We start from the raw sequence: 19,300 nt of genomic DNA, 5'->3' as shown, positions 1-19,300 counted from the left end.
CGACAAGCTCAGAGTCTTAGCCACTGAGCCGCCGTATTCCTGGATGGTACCTTAAAACTCAAGTAAATGAACAATAACCCATGATGGGATTCTTCAGGTTGCCACGTACCCGTGAGTCCATCAATCATTCTCAACAGTGTACCCCTAAGGCTGTCAATCACTCTCAACAGCCCATGATTCTTCCATCCATTCTTTTCTTTTTTTGTTTTTCGCGGAAAGAATTTTGACAAGAAGCGATAACGCTAAATGGTTTCCCACGTTTGTTTACAAACAGCCCATTCATAAAATCGGTATACATGCTACGCTCCCAGTGTGAGATTTTAATTTCCTTTCTTGTGCATTCATTCTCCATTTCTTGGGAATTTCCACATTCTTACGATAGGAGTGACATTTTAAAAAGATTTTTTTTTGTGGGGGGGGAGAGATTTAAAAAAAGAAAGAAAAAAAATATCACACCTCCTCGCACCTTGTTTTTCAAAACTAGAATTATACAGCTGCTGAGTTTCGGCTGCAAATTTTCCCGCATCGGCTGCCTACGGAAAACACACCTCTTCCCAATTTCGTTCCCTTTTGAGACTCTGCAACGCTGAATGTAGAGTTGATAGTTCCCACGATTTAAGTGCAGTTTCGGGATTGCAAGTCCCGTTCTCGTAAAGTAGGACTTTAAAATTAAAAGGATTATCCCGGCTATTTTTTTCCGAAATCCTGAAAAGGACGAACAAGTCACGGCAAGAAGTCCATCGTGTTCCCTTCTTTCGTTGCTGAAAAAAAATGGCTCTGTTCCCACACCCCGCCCGTGTCCATGTCTCTGAACGTATTGCACAATCTTTTGCTATTAAAAGAAAAAAAGTCTTTTCGCATCAAGACAGAAAGACAAAAACAGTTTCTGAAGGAGGGGCTATTGCGTCGCGTCTTCGGTTGCTACAGCTTCGTGGCCGTTTCGTTGACTATCTGGAAGTTGAACCTGTAGGGGGAGGGAAAAAAAGCAGATAAATCATTTTTCCCCCTCCCCTTCTTCGTGCATTTCGGCTCGCTGTCTCTCAAATCCACCTATTTCTTTTCTAGAGAAAAAAAATCATAACACAGATTTATTTGGGAAGGGTTAAAAGAGTTTGGCCTAGTAGTTAAGGCTCCAGGTTAGAAAGTTGGAGACCGTGAGTTCTAGTTCCACCTTCACCATGAAAACCAAATGGGTGACTTTGGGCCAATCACCAGGAGACTGAATTCTAGTCCTGCCTTCGCCATGAAAACCAGCTGGGTGACTTTGGGCCAATCACCAGGTGACTTTGAGTTCTAGTCCCGCCTTAGCCATGAAAACCAGCTGGGTGACTTTGGGCCAATCACCAGGTGACTTTGAGTTCTAGTCCCGCCTTAGCCATAAAAGCTGGCTGGGTGATTTTGGCCAATCATCAGGAGACTGTGAGTTCTAGTCCTGCCTTAGCTATGATAGACAGCTGGGTGACTTTGGGCCAATCACCAGGTGACATTGAGTTCTAGTCCCACCTTAGCCATAAAAGATGGTTGGGTGACATTAGACCAATCACCAGGAGGCCATGAATTCTAATCCCGCCTTAGCTATGACAGACGGCTGGGTGACCTTGGGCCAGTCACTCTCACTCAGCCCAACTCACCTCACAGAATTGTTGTTGTGGGGAAAAGAGGAGGAGGAGGAGGAGGAAGAAGGTGTGTTGGATATGTTCGCCGCCTTGAGTTATTCCCAAAAATAATAAAGGCAGGATGCAGATAAATTAAAATAAAATAAAAAATAAAAAAAATAAAAGATATATCACAGATTTTGTCACAATCGTGGTAGCACTTCTAATGTTTATTCACTGCTTGGATGAATAGTCTAAGACAGGAGTATCAAACTCAATTTCATTGAGGGCCGCATCAGGACTGTGATTGACCTCCAGGAGGCTGGGTGGGCGCGGCCAGCTTGACGCCACTCACTGGGCGTGGCCAGCTTGACACCACTCACTGGGTATGGCCAGCTTGATATCACTTACTGGGCATGGCCAGCTTGATGACACTCACTGGGCGTGGCCAGCTTGACGACACTCACTGGTGGCCAGCTTGACGACATCCACTGGGTGTGGCCAGCTTGACGACATCCACTGGGTGTGGCCAGCTTGATGACACTCACTGGGTGTGGCCAGCTTGACGCCTCACTGGGCGTGGCCAGCTTGATGACACTCACTGGGTGTGGCCAGCTTGACGTCACTCACCGGGTGTGGCCAGCTTAATGCCACTCACTGGGTGTGGCCAGCTTGACGCCACTTACTGGGCATGGCCAGCTTGATGCCACTCACTGGGCGTGGCCGGCTTGACGCCACTCCCTGGGCATGGCCAGCTTGATGCCACTCCCCAAAGTACTGGCATGCTTCACACTGGGTAGACCGGGCCGAAGCGACATGGGTAGACCACAGGCTGGATTTGGCCCGCGGGCCTTGAGCTTGATACTCCTGGTCTAAGAGCACTGGATCCAGTGAGACGCTAGTCAATTCAGGAATCGGGATATTTAATACACTGAAATCTGCCTTTGGTCTGTTCTGTTCCTTTCCCCTACTCTTAACTTTCCTTCCCGTGGCTTAATGTTGTCACTAATTCTGGAAGAAGAATTCTACCAAAGCAACCCGTTCAAATGCTCAAGGGCTGGTATTTGTGGGTGTGCCACAAAGGCAAGAAGGGTCAAAATTATTCTCCAAAGGACCAGAGGGCAGGACAAGAAGCAATGGGTGGATAGTTTCCACCCATCAAGGACAGAAGCAACCCAGAATTAAGGAGAAATTTCCTAACGGTTAGAACAATTCATCAGTGGAACAGCTTGCCTTCAGAAATTGTGGATGCTTCATGGAGAGTTTAAAGAAAATATTGAACAGCCAATCGGTATACACTCTCCTGCTCGAACAGAGGGTTGGATTAGAAGATCCACACCATTTCCTAACAATTCTGTAATTTCAAATATATCCCAATGTCAACTCCCACAATTCTTCCCCGAAAGGCTGCAGAGATGGTTAGGGTGCCGTCACACAGGGAAGATCCCTAAAAACTGGGATGGACTTATCTACCCTCAGAAAAGCTGTGCTCCATTAGATTTCAAAGTATCCTTCTCATTGATTGGATTATTTATTCTGTTCCGTTGGTTTTCCGAGTGAGGCAGGAAAGGAAAGCCCCCTCTAAGGCTAAATATAAAGAAAGACCTATGTGAAGCCCGAGCCTGCAGATGTCTCGTGACCCAACTAGGGAATGTCATCAGCCACACTATAAAACAGATGTGGAGACTCTAGAAAGAGTGCAGAGAAGAGCAACAAAGAGGATTAGGGAACTGGAGGCTGAAATATATGAAGAACGGTTGCAGGAACTGGGTATGTCTAGTTTAATGAAAAGAAGGACCAGGGGAGACATGATAGCAGTCTTCCAATATATGAGGGGCTGCCATGGAGAGGAGGGGGCTAAACCTTTCCAAGGCACCTGAGGACCAGACAAGGAATAATGGATGGAAACTGATCAAGGAGAGATTCAACCTGGAAATAAGGAGTCATTTTATGACGGTGAGAACCATGGAACAGAAGTTGCCTTCGGAAGTTGTGGGAGCTTCATCACTGGAGGCTTTCAAGAAGAGACTGGACTGCCATCTGTCAGAAAGGGTGTAGCATCTCCTGCTTGGGCAGGGGGTTGGACTAGATGACCTGCAAGGTCCCTTCCAGATGCCTGACTGAGATATCTCACCCTGATGTTTCCTAGTTGGGCCGTGAGACATCTGTGAGGAAACAACCAAGCTCAAGACGAGCACCAAGGACCTCACAGTTTGATCCTGAGCTGCACCTCTTCTATGAACATCCCAGGTGTTACTCAGAAGATACTTACAGGTGTAGATTCGGAAGACTTCAGTCTGAAACGGCAACAGATAATTTCCACTATGAATCTTCCAACGCTGTGTAAAATGCCTACAGTAAGAGAACAAGTTGAGCATTTGGTTAGGCTGGTATTTCTATTTGATACTGTAAACGTGGTTACTACCAGCGTCGGACAAGCGAAGCCAGTGGGGGAGCCGGATTCATTTAACAACCATGTGATTCACTTAACAACTGTGGTTGATTCACTTAACAACTGTAGTAATTCACTTAACAACTGTGGTTGATTTACTTAACAACTGTGGTTGATTTACTTAACAATTGTGGTTGATTCACTTAACAACTGTGGTTGATTCACTTAACAACTGTGGCTGATTCACTTAACAACTGTGCTGATTCACTTAACAACTGTGGTTGATTTACTTAACAACTGTGGTGATTCACTTAACAACTGTGGCTGATTCACTTAACAACTGTGCTGATTCACTTAACAACTGTGGTTGATTTACTTAACAACTGTGGTGATTCACTTAACAACTGTGGTTGATTCACTTAACAACTGTGGTTGATTCACTTAACAACTGTGGTTGATTTACTTAACAACTGTGGTGATTCACTTAGCAACTGTGGTTGATTCACTTAACAACTGTGGTGATTCACTTAACTACTGTGGTGATTCACTTAACTGTGGTTGATTTACTTAACAACTGTGGTTGATTCTCTTAACAACTGTGGTGATTCTCTTAACAACTGTGGTTGATTTACTTAACAACTGTGGTTGATTTACTTAACAACTGTGGCAAAAAAGGTCATAAAATGAGATGTGGCTTCCTTGTTTAATGATGGAAATTCTGAACCCAATTGTGGTTGTATGTAGAGGAGCTCCTGTATCTGTAATACTCATAATTCCTCAAAAATAAAACCGGGTCTTATATTAATTTCTGCTCCAAGTGTCACATTAAGTCTTATTTTCCAGTTAGGTCTCATTTTCCAAGAAACATGGTACTAAATGTGTCCATTTAGCTGACTAGGGTTTATTTTTTGAGGTAGGGCTTGTGTTGTGGCCCAGCAGGAGCTGCCACCAGACTCCGACAGTGAGGGGCCCTCTGAGTCGGCTCTGGAGGAGGTGGAGGACCTTGGACAGGGTTCCGACTCCGAGCAGGGCGCAGAGAGGCTGGTTGGCCACCAGGAGACGCCTGAGCCTTGGACTAGTGGGGAGGAGACAAGGGAGAGTGAGCCAGACGCCAGCAGTGAGTTGTTCCTGGATGCACGCCATCGAAGAGCTACTAGGCATCAGGAACAATTACGCAATTACAGGAGGTGATTGTACTCAGCTGGTGGTCATTAGGCTCCTCTCCAGACTATAAAAAGCCACTTGTGCACACGCCCCTCTTTGCAGAAGTCAACGCAGGATTGAATGTCGGAGGACAGTACTGTGAGCTTGGCAGGCTGGATTGATGCCAAGCCTTATCTGTGTTTATTGCTGCCTGAGTTTGTCTGAATTACTGCCAAGGTCCTTATCTGTTTGTTCTGCTCGGCTTTCAGCCACCGAGGTTTTGGTGTCTTGCTAATTAAAGTACATTCCAGTTAAGCTTGTCTCGGCATTTTGTTGCTGGACAGAAGAGGGGGTCAGAACAGGCTTATATTATGAGCATCCTGAAAAAAATCATGCTAGGGTTTATTTTCTGGGGAAAGCAGAATGTATTTACCTGTAGTAGAAAAAATTCCTCCAACTATACCACAGAGCCTGACTATAAACTGCCAGAAGGGCATATGTTCCTCAGTCACAGTCACCATGAGGGAACTGATATCGTATTTCATGAAAATGCCAGAAACTCCGTGACTCCCGGCTGCGTGGTTGATCACACGTTCCTAGGGAAAGCCGCGATAAGGAAAACCAAATCAAGGATAGCTTTGCAAAGCCATATTAAGTCAAAGACAAATGAAGACTCAAGATTTACTTACACAAGGCTGCCTAAATCAGGGTTGTCCGAGAGCCGAGGTGGCGCGGTGGTTAAATGCAGCACTGCAGGCTACTTCAGCTGACTGCTAGATCAGCAGTTCAGCGGTTCAAATCTCACCGGCTCAGGGTTGACTCAGCCTTCCATCCTTCCGAGGTGGGTAAAATGAGGACCCGGATTGTTGTTGGGGGCAATATGCTGACTCTGTAAAACCGCTTAGAGAGGCCTATGAAGCGGTATATAAGTCTACTGCTATTGCTATTGTCCAACTTGGGAAACTTTTAAAGACTTGTGGGCTTCAGCTCCCAGGAATTCCCAGCCAGGCCGCAACTTTTCAAGTTGCCAAGATTGGGCCACCCTGAATCATATTGCATTATAGTATGGTACGCTGGTTTAACTGCTGCGGACAGGAAGCCCTACAGAGAGTTATCAATTTGTCAGACGTAACCATTAGTTGCCCTCTAACACCACTGGATGACATCGCCAGGTCTCGCTGCTTTAGCAGAGTAAGGAAGATACTCCGAGATGATTCACACCCTGGTCAGTGTCTCTCCGCCCTTCTACCATTGGGCAGAAGACATAGCAATAGCAATAGCAGTTAGACTTATATACCGCTTCATAGGGCTTTCAGCCCTCTCTAAGCGGTTTACAGAGTCAGCATATCGCCCCCAATAACAATCCGGGTCCTCATTTTACCCACCTCGGAAGGATGGAAGGCTGAGTCAACCTTGAGCCTAGTGGGATTTGAACAGCCGAACTGCTGAACTGCAGTCAGCTGAAGTAGCCTGCAGTGCTGCATTTAACCACTGCGCCACCTCGGCTCGAAGCATAGCCAGCTGAACAAATACTATATTTTTTGGACTATAAGACGCACCTTCCCCCCTAAAAGAGAGTGAAAATTTGGGTGCGTCTTATACACTGAATGTAGCCCCACCAACCTACCAGCCCCCTCTCTTTGGCCTCTGCCTCCCAGCAATTTGCCTCCTTGCAGCAAAGGGGGAAAATGGGGCTTGCGGAGGCTGCAATAGGCTATAGCAATCCCTGCAGCCCAAAACAGCTGATGATCGGGAGGCCCCTGCTGAAATTGACAGTGAAACTGGCTGTTTGCTGCAAGGAGGCAAATTGCTGGGAGGCAGAGGGAGATTTTTTTTTCCTTGTGCTAATCAGGCTGTTTGCAGCAAGGAGGCAAGTCAATAACTATAAATGCCTATAGAATGTTCAGATTATGAGACTTATTTTTTAAAGACTGCTTTATTGTTGTTCTGGACAGCTTAACAAAATGAAGAAGCTTTTTAAAATAATTTTTTGATTTGAAGAGGCCTAGTGCTATTTTATCTTCTTTTAAATAGCAGAGAATAACGTATACTTCCAGAAAAGCACATCAATTTTAACATCTGTAGAAGTATAGTCTGAAATGTAACACTACAAACAGTGTATATGGCCTCTACTGTTTGCTGTTTGTTGCAAGGAGGCAAATTTCTGGGAGGGAGAGGCAGATATTTTTCCCTTGTTTTCCTTCCCAAAAGCTAGGTGCGTCTTATACTACGGAGCGTCTTACACTCCGAACAATACGGTAGCTGTAGATTTAAAAATCCACAAGTGCATTGATTTTGAGTGGCACTGACTCTCCGTTTCATCCAGATATCTGTCTATCTATATTACGGAGCGTCTTATACTCCGAAAAATATGGTATGTGGAGTGATATTTTATTGTAGCCTTTTTGTATTCTTTTTCTATTAGCTTTTAGGATTGTGAGTAAATTAATTTAATGATACTTTAGGCTCGCCACTTTCTTACTGTGGAAAGAGGGTGTTGTAAAGATAAGGGGGGGGGGAATGTTGTGTCTAGGTGGCATTCCTTTTGGAGTTATGGTCATTCCCAGCCTGCAATGATTCACAAACAGTCTGCGAAGAGTCCGACAGAAGTCTGCCAAAGTCTTTCAGGGTAAGGCTGATAAGTACCCACCTTTATCTCCCTTGAAACGCTGCCAGAGACCTAATTGCCAATTAGGTTTGCAAGGCCAAATGGAGCACAGAGTCAAATGGAGCTTCAGAGTTTGAACCGAACAAAATGAACAAATCTTTTATGTCTTATAGGAGGGGCCAATCTTCTCCAAGCCTTACTCCTGAGTCGCCCCTTTTGTCTTAACTGTTCTTGCCTTCTGGAAGCTCTGCGCATGCGCGCACCGGGAACAGGCTCCCCCTGTTCCTCTGCCTCGTTGATGTCCGACTCTGGAGGCTCCGGAGGCAGCACGTAACTCCCAGATGGCCCTGGCCCCCTCTCTGCCTCCGACGCAGAGCCCTCGTCCGAGTCTTCCCCAGACTCCAGGACTGGCCCATGTTCCTCCCCAACCTCCCCACTGTCCAAATCTGCTGCCAGCTCCACAGGACACTGTCGGACCATGGATTTTGTGTTACTTGGAGGCTTGACATAAATATTGTTTTGTTTTTTTTAAATGCAAAAAAACCCTAAAATCGAGATGTCAGTGGCTACTGTTTAAAATTTATTTTTGGAAGACCTAGCCCGTATTGAGGAACATTAGGAAAAGGGAAAAAAAATTGGAAATAATTTAATTAGGGACTTTGAATGCACATCCGTTTATTGCAAAGGCTTCTATTTTATTTATTTTTTAATCATAAAGGAAAAAGACAGAAGAAAATAGCACCTACTGTTCACACACACACACACACACACACACACACACACACATTTTAAAAAAAACTGGTCATTTTTTTTGAACTTACCCTTTCTGTCACTGCAAACTGATGCGTTTCTGCTGTAATTTTGTGCGTCTGAAGTTTTGTTGGCACCACAGTAACAAAGTACTGGAACATCTGATTGTCTGCAGAACCCAAATTAAAAGAAAAGATTAGTTAAAACAAAATTCATCATGCAGGAAAACAACAGTCTGAGTACAAACCTACATTGTTGGTTTTATTGAGGGCCGCATCAGGGTTGTGTTTGACCTCGGGGGGGGGGAGGGCGTGGCCGGGGGGGGGTGCGGCATGGTCATCTTGTCGTCACTCGCCCTGCCGGCGAAAATGGAGCTAGGGAGGGCCAGGTGCAAACTCCATTTTCACTTGCAGAAGCACCGCAGGCCCATTTCCAGGGCGGCCCCTGGGCCAGATATAAGCACCCCGCGGGCCAGATCCGGCCCCCGGGCCTTGAGTTTGACTCCTCTGTCGTAGAGAAAGTTTTGAAGTGCATTTAAACACGAGATAAACTCATTTACCCACAATTAAAACGGAATCACATGCCTTCTTTCCTGCATACCATCTCCTTGGGCTTATACAAAAGGCTCAACACCCCCCTTGTATGCTAATTAGCCTTTATGTAAATATATTAATAATTTGGGGGGTAGCCAGAGATGTTCCATAGGTAAGATACCATCATCGAGGCTAGATTCCGTAAAAAAATATGACATATTTATTTCTGAAAATATTACCTTACCAATTATTATTGTAATTATTGAGATCTCAGCAGAGATTGTGATTAACACATCGGCAGAGTCGTTAAAAATGCCACGGAAATGATGCAAATAAACGCCACTCAAGGAAATCAAGAAGAGAATTGTCATCCAAATGGAACAACAAAGAAAGCTCTTGCGATAAAGATAAATAAAACCCACTTACGATCTGATGCAATCTTTTCCGTGCCATCTAAAGGATTAATAATGCCTGGGATGAGCTCTCCAAAAGATAAGTGATCTATCCGATGGGAGAAATTGTAGGCTGGAAGACACAACGGAAAGAAAACCCTGGTTAATATCGTAATTTTAGCTATGGGCACGCATACTGTATTTTTCGGAGTATAAGACCCTCTGAAGTATAAGACGCCCCTAGCTTTTTTGGGGGGGGGGGAAACAAGAAAAAAAATCTGCCTCTGCTTCCCAGCAATTTCCTTCCTTGCAGCAAACAGCCTTTTTCAGTTTGTTTCAGCACAGCCTGATTAGCACAAGAAAATAAAAAATCTCCCTCTGCCTCCCAGCAATTGGCCTCCTTGTAGCAAACAGCAAACAGCCCATTTCAGTTCCAGCACAGCCTGATTAGCACAAGAAAAAAAAATCTCCCTCTGCCTCCCAGCAATTGGCCTCCTTGTAGCAAACAGCAAACAGCCCATTTCAGTTCCAGCACAGCCTGATTAGCACAAGAAAAAAAATCTCCCTCTGCCTCCCAGCAATTGGCCTCCTTGTAGCAAACAGCAAACAGCCCATTTCAGTTCCAGCACAGCCTGATTAGCACAAGAAAAAAAAATCTCCCTCTGCCTCCCAGCAATTGGCTTCCTTGTAGCAAACAGCAAACAGCCCATTTCAGTTCCAGCACAGCCTGATTAGCACAAGCAGCTGATTGTCAGGCCTCCCCACGGTCAGCTGTTTCAGGCTGCAGGGATTGCCATAGCGTAATGCCGCCTCCGTGCGCCCCATTTCCGGCCTCCGTGAGTGCGGGCATCAGGATGGGTGGAAAATGGGGTGTGCGGAGGTGGCAATAGGTAATTAAGTGATTCTGGCTTCCCCGTTCACTCTTGCTTGTCAGGAGGACACAAAAGGGGATCGCTCGACCCCCGTCACCGTCATAAATAAGAGCCAGTTGCCAAGCATCTGAATTTTGATCACGACTGTGTGATAAGTGTGAAGAACAGTCCCAAGCGTCTTTTTTGTTCAGTGCCCTGGCAAAACTCACTTAAAAACTGTCTTTGCTTAGCCGAAGGAAATTTTGGGCTAAATTTTGGTCGTAAATTAAGGATTATCTGTATTGCGTTATATACTGTGGACACAGCATGGAAATCCCTTAATGGTTTCGATCCATGCCCTGCCAATTAAGATTGCCTCTGCCAATTATGATGCCGAAATATTTAGTGAGAAAGCAGACCAAAGCATCTGGAAAACATTTACAACCGTGCCAAGTGGCAAGGAGAGACGGATGTCGTTCTCCATCAGCAAAACCACACACGCTGCAAAAATCTAGTTGTGGTGTGGATTTGTTTCGGCACACACACACACACACACACACACACATCCAGAGGCAGGCTGCTTCTGCAGAGTACGCCACAAAGTATTCTGGCAATGTGTCTGGAAAGATTCGTCCCAAGCACCAGGCAACAAATAACACTTCCGCGGCAAGAAACAAGATCTGGCTTACATTCTTGGCTCACAAGGGCTGCCAAATGTGCGTGGCCCCTTGGGTGGGGGATTGCCCTAAAAAGAAAAAGAAAGAAAGAAAGAAAGAAAGAAAGAAAGAAAGAAAGAAAGAAAGAAAGAAAGGGGGGAGAGAGAGAGATTGTGTTGGAATTCAAGGATGTTATCGAAAGGCAGACTTAATCAAGGAATAGATACACATTTCCAAATCTCTTTCTATTTGTTTTCCCACTTTATAATAGTTATAGCAATAGCAATAGCAGTTAGACTTATATACCGCTTCATAGGGCTTTCAGCCCTCTCTAAGCGGTTTACAGAGTCCGCATATCGCCCCCAACAACAATCCGGATCCTCATTTTACCCACCTTGGAAGGATGGAAGGCTGAGTCAACCCTGAGCCGGTGAGATTTGAACAGCCGAACAGCAGAACTGCAGTCAGCTGAAGTAGCCTGCAGTGCTGCATTTAACCACTGCGCCACCTCGGCTCTCTCTTGATTGTTACACATGTCAATTGGATACCCAAATATTCAATGGTGGGATTCAAACAACCAGTTCTCTGCCCTAATGACTATCTGGGTAGGCGGGGCTCGGTGGCCATGTGACTGGGTGGGCTTGGCCAACTCAAGGTCACTCACGTCGATGGGCGCTTCGCCTTAGCTGTGACAATGTAATAAGGGTTAACCGGAGAGGCAGTTTCTGTAAGCAGGGCAATAAAGATTAGGCTAGAAACAACACCAGAATGTTTCCTTCCTGCCTTCCTTACAGGATTAGCCCAGTAAAGTGGGGAAAAAAACAAAAGGAGATTTCTTCCAACAATTGGTTCTCTGAACTGCTTAGAAAGTTACCAACCGGTTCTCCCGAATAGATGCGAACCGGCTGAATCCCACCACTGCAAATATTGTACTTTTTTCACCACCTGTACATGCAGTTTTCCCATCAGCTCTCTTTTCTGTTTTTCTGTTTATGTTTTTTCCCCCCAGGATTTTCATTTTATCTTTATTAATCTTCAAACACGCTATTTCTCCATGCTCCTCTATTGTTCCAATTAGTTTTGGCTCTGTTTCTATTGGACCTTCCGTAATAAACACCAAATCATCAGCAAATGCCTGTAACTTATATTCTTCTTTTCTTAACCCTCATAGCTTTTTATCTCTCTGTTTGGTCTTATTTCTCTATTTAAAATAATCTCTAATGGCAGTATAAATAGGAATGCCGATAGTGGAGACCCTTGTCTAGTTCCCTTCGTAATCACTCTCTTTCCAGTCACACCACCATGACTTCTGTCGATCGATTATTATAAATCGTTTTAATCGTATTTATAAACCCCCTCACCAAACTCCATCATTTGTAGTTGCGTTATCCTGAATTGCCGGTTCGTGTTGTCCCTCTGGCGCAATGGGTGCTCGGGCGCATAACAAAAACATTCCCTCTTAACACCCCCCTCCCCCTTAACCCCCTTAATCACCCTCTAGGCCACCAATCCAAAAAGGTTGGGGATTGTTCTAGAGCAGGAGTGTCAAACTCAAGTCCCGAAGGCCAGATTCGGCCCGTGGGGCCATCCTGGAAAATGCAAGGGGCTGACATATCGTTTTGGCCCAGTCTGGTCTACCCTCGTTGCTTCTGTTGTGGCCCACCAGAGGCCAGTGGAGCTGGTGGCAGAGTCCGATAGTGAGGAGGTTGGGGAGGAACATGGGCCAGTCCTGGAGTCTGGGGAAGGCTCTGATGAGGGCTCTGTGTCGGAGGCAGAGAGGTGGCCAGGGCTTCCTGATAGTTATCAGCCGCCTTTGGAGTCAGACATCAGTGAGGGAGAGGAACAGCTGGAGCCTGTTCCCAGTGTGCGGAGCTGGCGGCAGATTCGGACAGTGAGGAGGTAGAGGAGGAAGATGGGCCAGTCCTGGTGTCTGGGGAAAGCTCGGATGAGGGCTCTGTGTCGGAGGCAGAGAGGGTGGCCAGGGCCGTCTGACAGTTATCAGCTGCCTTCCGAGTCGGACATCAGTGAGGCAGAAGAACAGCTGGAGCCTGTTCCCAGTGTGAGCATGGCAGAGTTGCCAGATGAAGGAACAGCTAAAGAACAGGGGTCGACTTGGGAGTTAAGGCCACAAGTGGACGATGAATGGCCCCTCCCAGAGGAAATAAAAGAGGAGCAAAAGGGGAGTGGAGTTTGCAGGAGACCATTAGTTCGTTTCATTGGTTCGTGACTCTCCGAGACTCCTGGCCAAGTTTTGCAGATATCGACCTGGCAGCTCTCCAAGCCAGATAAGGTCTGTGACTGTAAATCCTCCCTTGAAAGACTTTGCTGGATGCGAATGAGAGGAATTCACAGTAACTTAATAAAAAGGGGTTTTGTCGGGACAAGGAGTCTGCTTCGTGATTTGGGGAAGCCTAGATCCGAACAGCTTCGGCCTGATCTCCCCAGTGCAAAGAGGAAATATACCAGCAGATTGGGATTAGCGTCAAGCTGCCCCCCACCACCCACCCTGTCGGCCACAGCCTCGATGCGGCCCTCAATGAAATTGAGTTTGACCCCCCTGTTCTATAGGATTGCATGATTGGTTTGTCCCTTGAAAAAAAGGACATCTGATGTTTTGAAGAGGGACGCAAAAGCTGGATTATAGTAGGGTTTCCTACTGTAGGAACTAAGATGCATTGGACCTTGGCAACTAAGATGCATTGGACTTCAACTCCCAGAATTCCCCAGCCAGCCATGCTGGTAACATTATAGTTATTTATATTATATAGTTAGTTATATGTGTGTGTGTATATCCCCCCACCCCGTCTTAAAAGTTGCAAACCCAGGTTTCAGGAAATGAAATGAACATACTTGCCCACTGTGACGTGAAAATTCCCTGCTACTTTATTCACATAGAGGTGCCCGTGAATTCTGCAGGCATCAGCCGAATGCTTGGAATTGTCCTCCCTGCGCGGATTTAAAAACAAAAAACACGCGTTCCTTAAAAAGTAGCACTTCACGAAGCCTTGCAAAATACAAATTCCCAGAAAACGTAGGTTAAGTATTGCTTCTCCGATGACCATGGAAGTAGATACAAGCTCTCAAATGGAGAGAAAAAAATGGGGAATGACTTACAGGTGTGTCTTAGAAGACTGGGTATAGAATAACAGGATGGGAAGGGACCTTGTGAGGTCTTCTAGTCCAACCCCCTAGACTAGCAAAGAGAACCTATACCAGGGGTCGGCAACTTTAAACACTCAAAAGAGCCATTTGCGCTCATTTACCACAGAAAAGAAAACACCCGGAGTCACAAAATCCTTTTGACATCTAAAATGAAGATAACGCCGCGCCGTTTGCCAATTTCTCGACGCGTATTAAGCATAGTGGTAAACCAATCTCGTCAGCAGGGGGAGCAAATATTGGCAGTTGTGACGCATATTTTGAGCAACAGGGAGCCGCAGCAGAGGGACGAAAGAGCCACATGTGGCTCCCTGACCTATACCATTCCAGACAAGGAGGTGTGCAATCTCTTCTTAAAAGCCTCCCGTGTTGGAATACCCTCAGTGTCTAGAGGCAAGTCGTTCCACGGGTTAATTGTTCTCACTTTCAGGAAATTTCTCCTTGGTTCCAGGTTGGATCGTTTTGATCTTCAATCTGTTAATTCTTGTCCTTGCTTCGACCCCCCCTCTTCTTTCTGGCAGCCTCTCGAATATTGGAAAACTATGGTCATGTCACTGTCAGGTTTCCCCCCCCCCAAAAAAAAAGCACGCCCTAATGGATTCATGAGTCTTGAGCCAAATTTCAAAAGAAAATTAGTCATTTTTTAGGAGCATTTATTTTGGAAAAGACCTTTTTCGCAGTCAGATCTGAGCCTTATTTGAATTATATCTGGATTTAATCCCCATTTAATCCTTCTTTTTGATTGACATCGCTCCTCTGCCAGCTTCCCCATTAACTCTGCTTGCAGGAAACTGGCAGGGAAGGTTGCCAACCACACGACCACAATCCCTGCAGGGTCATAATTGTCAGCTGCTCACCTGAGTGCCTGGATTATGATCGCAGGACCAGAAGGGTGTTGCAATTGCTGCAACTTCGAGGCTCGGTTGTACATCCATTTTTTTCCCCAGCATTGCGGTAACTTTGAGCAGTTGCTGACCGAATGGACATAAGGCTGAGGACTACCTCTCTATGTCTCGTATATGCATCTTCCTTCAGGGGTCCCCCTCCCAATTCTTTTATCATTTTGGGTATTAAAAACTGCCCGACCGAGAAATGGTTTAGCGTATCGATTCTAAAAATACGGTCAACATCATGGCTTTTATCGCTGAATTGGCCTGTTTTGGATTACATCAGTTCTTTTTCATGTCCCCCACCCCCCCAAGGCGAGGAGACCCTGAAGCTACGGTCTCACCTTGGTGGAAGTGCCGTTGAAGCACTTTTAAAAGCACTTTTGAATATTATGTCTTGAAGAGAATGTTCTTCCTGCAGCCGGGCCTGAATATTTTGTAATATCCTAGAAATAAAGCAAAAGACAAAGATTCAGCTATTCTCTCTCTCTCTTTATCTATTCTCTCTTTCTCTCTCATCAATCATCTATCTAATCTATGTATCTATCTATCATCAATCTGTCATGTCTGTCTGCCTATCTATTATCAATCTATTATCAATCAACCAATCAATCAAATCTATGCATCTATCATCTATCTATCTCTATCATCAATCTATCATGTCTGTCTCTATCTATCAACCAACAATCTATTATCTATGTATGTATCTATCTAATCTATGTATCTATCATCTATCTATATCATCAATCTATCATGTCTGTCTATTTATCTCTCTCTATCTATTATCAATCTAGCTATCTATCTCTATCTATAATCAATCTATTATCAATCTAGTTATCTAATCTATGTATCATCAATCTATCATCAATCTATCATGTCTGTCTGTCTCTCTGTCTGTCTGCCTACCTACCTACCTACCTACCATCAATCTATTATCAGTGAACTAATTTATGTATCTATCATCTATCTATATCATCAATCTATCATGTCTGTCTGTCTGTCTATCTCTCTCTCTATCTATTATCAATTTATCTCTCTATCTATAATCAATCTATTATCAATCAATCTATGTATCATCTATCTCGATCATCAATCTATCTGTCTGTCTATTTATCTCTCTATCTAAATCTATTATCAATCAATCTATCTATCTCTATCTATAATCAATCTATTATCAATCAATCAATCAATCTATGTATCATCTATCTCTATCATCAATCTATCTATCTCTATAATCAATATATTATCAAGCAATCAATCAATAAATCTATGTATCATCTATCTATCTCTATCATCAATTTATCATGTCTGTCTGTCTATCTAATCTATGTATCTATCATCTATCTCTATCATCAATCTATCTCAATATCTGTCTGTCTGTCTATCTATCACACATTATAGTTATTTATATTACATAGTTATATGTGTGTGTGTGTTTGTGTATTCCCCCCCCCCGCCATCACTCTGTTAAACAACTAATTCTCACAACACTGTCAAACTGCTTAGTAGGGCTATATTAATATCCTTCTCATCTTTCCTATTAGCTATTTCTTTATCTCCTTATGACTATAACGTTGTTGCTTGTATCTTACGATCTACATTATTTTATTTAGTACCCTAGTATGATTTATGTCGACTGCTTATTTGGTATCCCATGACTATCACTCAGTGTTGAACCTCATGAATCTCTTTTTATGATAATTATGATCGTGATTTATCACTTGGTTGCTGGAGACCAATTCTTTATGCGTCCAATCACACTTGGCCAATAAAGAATTCTATCAGCCATGAAAGACATGTTAAGGTTCAAATAAACTGGCCTGTTGCTAAAAGCCAAGGATTGCACCAGAATTTTCTCAACTAATCAACAAATCTTCCCAACCTGCTTAGATTTAGATAACCGTCAATGGTATTCAAAGGAGGTTGGACTTGGTTCTCTTGTGGCAACGTAGGAATTCTAGGCTGATGCCTCTTTTCACTCCACCCCCAAGTTGCACAATAAAGCAACATTAGTAGTGAATACTGCAGAGCAACAACTCATCAGTGAAATGATGGAAGCACTTAGCCTGTTTAAAGCTGAACTGAGGTGACTTTGGATGGGACATGAATTATGATGATTATAATTACTTTTCCCCTCCCCAAAAGATTTTTATTTTTTAATACAAATTTATGCCTATTATAGAAACAAAGCATTGACTGGATCTTTTCCTTTTACATCCTCTCATTTACTTAATCCATTTTACATCAAAGCTTGGTTTTCACTTTCAGCCAAATTATGTTCTTTCATTATTCTCCATTTTTATACTTCTTTTCTTAATACATAAACAACATCTTCAGCTGCCCCTTCAAAAATTACACCAAATTCTCATTTCATATTTCTCTATTGGTCTATTTTACTAATAAACAAGATATATCCTCTAATTAAATTTTAACAGAGAGAGCATTTCTTTCAATTTGTTCTACAATTAACAATATCCAAACTTTCTTTATTTCTTATTTAGTTACGTAACAATGCTAATCATACTACGATTCCCTTTCATCTACTAATGAAACTCTTTTTCCCTTTCTTCCTTTTATTCATTTTCTCTTGGGCTCTCAAGAATTCCACTTTTAATCATTTTTCTTCTTCTCCCCCTTTCTCCTAATTTCTTTTTCTTTTTCCTGTTTTTATGGTTATATTATCTTTTTCTTCAGAGTATTCATTTTTATTCTTCTGGAATCTTTTCCCAGGGTTTTCCCCGTTCTCCTCCCTCCCTTACTATCTTGTGCTTTCTTTTTTTGGGGGGGGGGGAATCTCCTGCTTTTTCTTTGTGACTGTAAATCCCAGTGAAATCGTAATGATGATAATGACTGAATTTTTACCTTTGCCACTCTCTTTGCATGGGGCTGAGTTCAAATATCACCTAAAACAAGAATAAAAGATGGAAGTTGAGACAAATAACCGTCTTCGTTTGTTTCTCGAACAAAAAAAAAATTGTGAGTCTGGGAAAAACGCAGAAAAAGATAACTCAGCATTGAAATCCGTTTGATACGTGGTTAAGGAACTGGGCTAGAAAATGGGAATTGCGATATTTATTAGAAGTAACATTTGAAGAAGAAAAAGTTAAAGGTTGCATGATAGCGTGGGCCAAAAACTTTGGTTACAACATAGATCCAGTGGATTGGGAAAGAATTTGGAACACAAATTATAAACTAACACGATCAGCAGCACTTAAAGAAAATATATACAAAATGTTTTATCGTTGGCACTTATCACCAACAAGATTGGCTAAAATGTACCCATACATGAAGCCGACCTGCTGGAAGTGTAATAAAGTACAAGGGACTTATTATCACATATGGTGGACCTGCCCGGAAACACAAAAATATTGGACAAAAATTTGGAAATGGGTGCAAGAAATTACAGGAGAGCAGATAAAATACAAACCCGAAATCTTTCTACTGGGAATAATCAAAGGGAAATATACAAAGAAAATTAAGTACATATTAACACATCTGCTAACGACAGCTAGAATAGCATTTGCCCAATGCTGGAAATAAAATAATACCCCCCTCGGATGAATTAGTGATAAAAAAAAACCTTTGGATTGTGCAGAGATGGACAAATTAACACTGAAATTAAAAGATAAAGAAGAGTCGGAATATTATGAAATTTGGAACAATTGGTACAAATGGCTGCAAAACAAGAATAAAAATAAGTAAGCCAAAAAAGCAATATATATATAAATATATATAGAACTGTGTATAAAGGTGTGTAAATATAGAAGCGAAATATTATATACATGTACAGGTATGATGACATAACAATGTTGATGTAATGACTGTAAGGTGTTTTAGAAGGGAAATAATAATAATAAAAAAATCTGCTATTAAAAAAGAAAAAGAAAATGGGAACCGCAGTTGCCAGGAATCAAAATGGACCCAAAGGCACATAATCTTGGCAATTGACATGTATTTATCAGGCGGTCGCTGTTTGTAACTATCCCAGCTGGCTTCCGACCAGTGAAATCAATGGGGGAAGCCAGATTCGCTTAACGGCTACAAGATTCACTTAACAACTGCAGTGATTCGCTAAGCAACGATAGCAAAAAGATCGTAAAATGGGGCAAAACTCACTTAGCAACCGCTTTGCTCAGCAACGGATATATTTCTGGTCCTAAGTCAAGTTTACATTTGGAGGGTAGGATTTTTGGGACAGAAATCTGTTGTGGCCCGGCAGGAGCCGTTGGAGCTGCCACCAGACTCCGACAGCGAGGGGTCTTATGAGTTGGCCCTGGAGGATGTGGAGGACCCTGGACAGGGTTCCGACTCCGAGCAGGGCGCAGAGAGGCTGG

The 19,300-nt window shown here is 43.5% G+C and overlaps 1 protein-coding gene across 1 annotated transcript in view; it reads right to left on the bottom strand.

Moving 5' to 3' along the window:
- Positions 1 to 300: 300 nt before the first annotated feature.
- Positions 301 to 19,300, bottom strand: part of ERGIC2 (ERGIC and golgi 2) — a 34,130-nt gene continuing 15,130 nt past the window's right edge. The window contains exons 6-14 of the mRNA XM_087722335.1: positions 17,829 to 17,869; positions 15,311 to 15,412; positions 13,771 to 13,866; positions 10,954 to 11,009; positions 9,448 to 9,546; positions 8,560 to 8,657; positions 5,564 to 5,726; positions 3,868 to 3,947; positions 301 to 964 (exon numbers count right to left, since the gene is read on the bottom strand). Coding sequence (XP_087578461.1) covers positions 899 to 964; positions 3,868 to 3,947; positions 5,564 to 5,726; positions 8,560 to 8,657; positions 9,448 to 9,546; positions 10,954 to 11,009; positions 13,771 to 13,866; positions 15,311 to 15,412; positions 17,829 to 17,869 — 801 coding nt within the window. The 3' untranslated portion in view covers positions 301 to 898. The remainder of the gene's footprint in view (positions 965 to 3,867; positions 3,948 to 5,563; positions 5,727 to 8,559; positions 8,658 to 9,447; positions 9,547 to 10,953; positions 11,010 to 13,770; positions 13,867 to 15,310; positions 15,413 to 17,828; positions 17,870 to 19,300) is intronic.

This window comes from Thamnophis sirtalis, unplaced genomic scaffold (assembly GCF_051295495.1).
Source record: "Thamnophis sirtalis isolate CommonGarterSnake01/CBP01778 unplaced genomic scaffold, rThaSir2_p1.2 scaffold_9, whole genome shotgun sequence".
NCBI lineage: Eukaryota > Metazoa > Chordata > Lepidosauria > Squamata > Natricidae > Thamnophis > Thamnophis sirtalis.
Note: the sequence above shows the minus strand (reverse complement) of the source record. Positions and strands in the feature narration are given on the sequence as shown.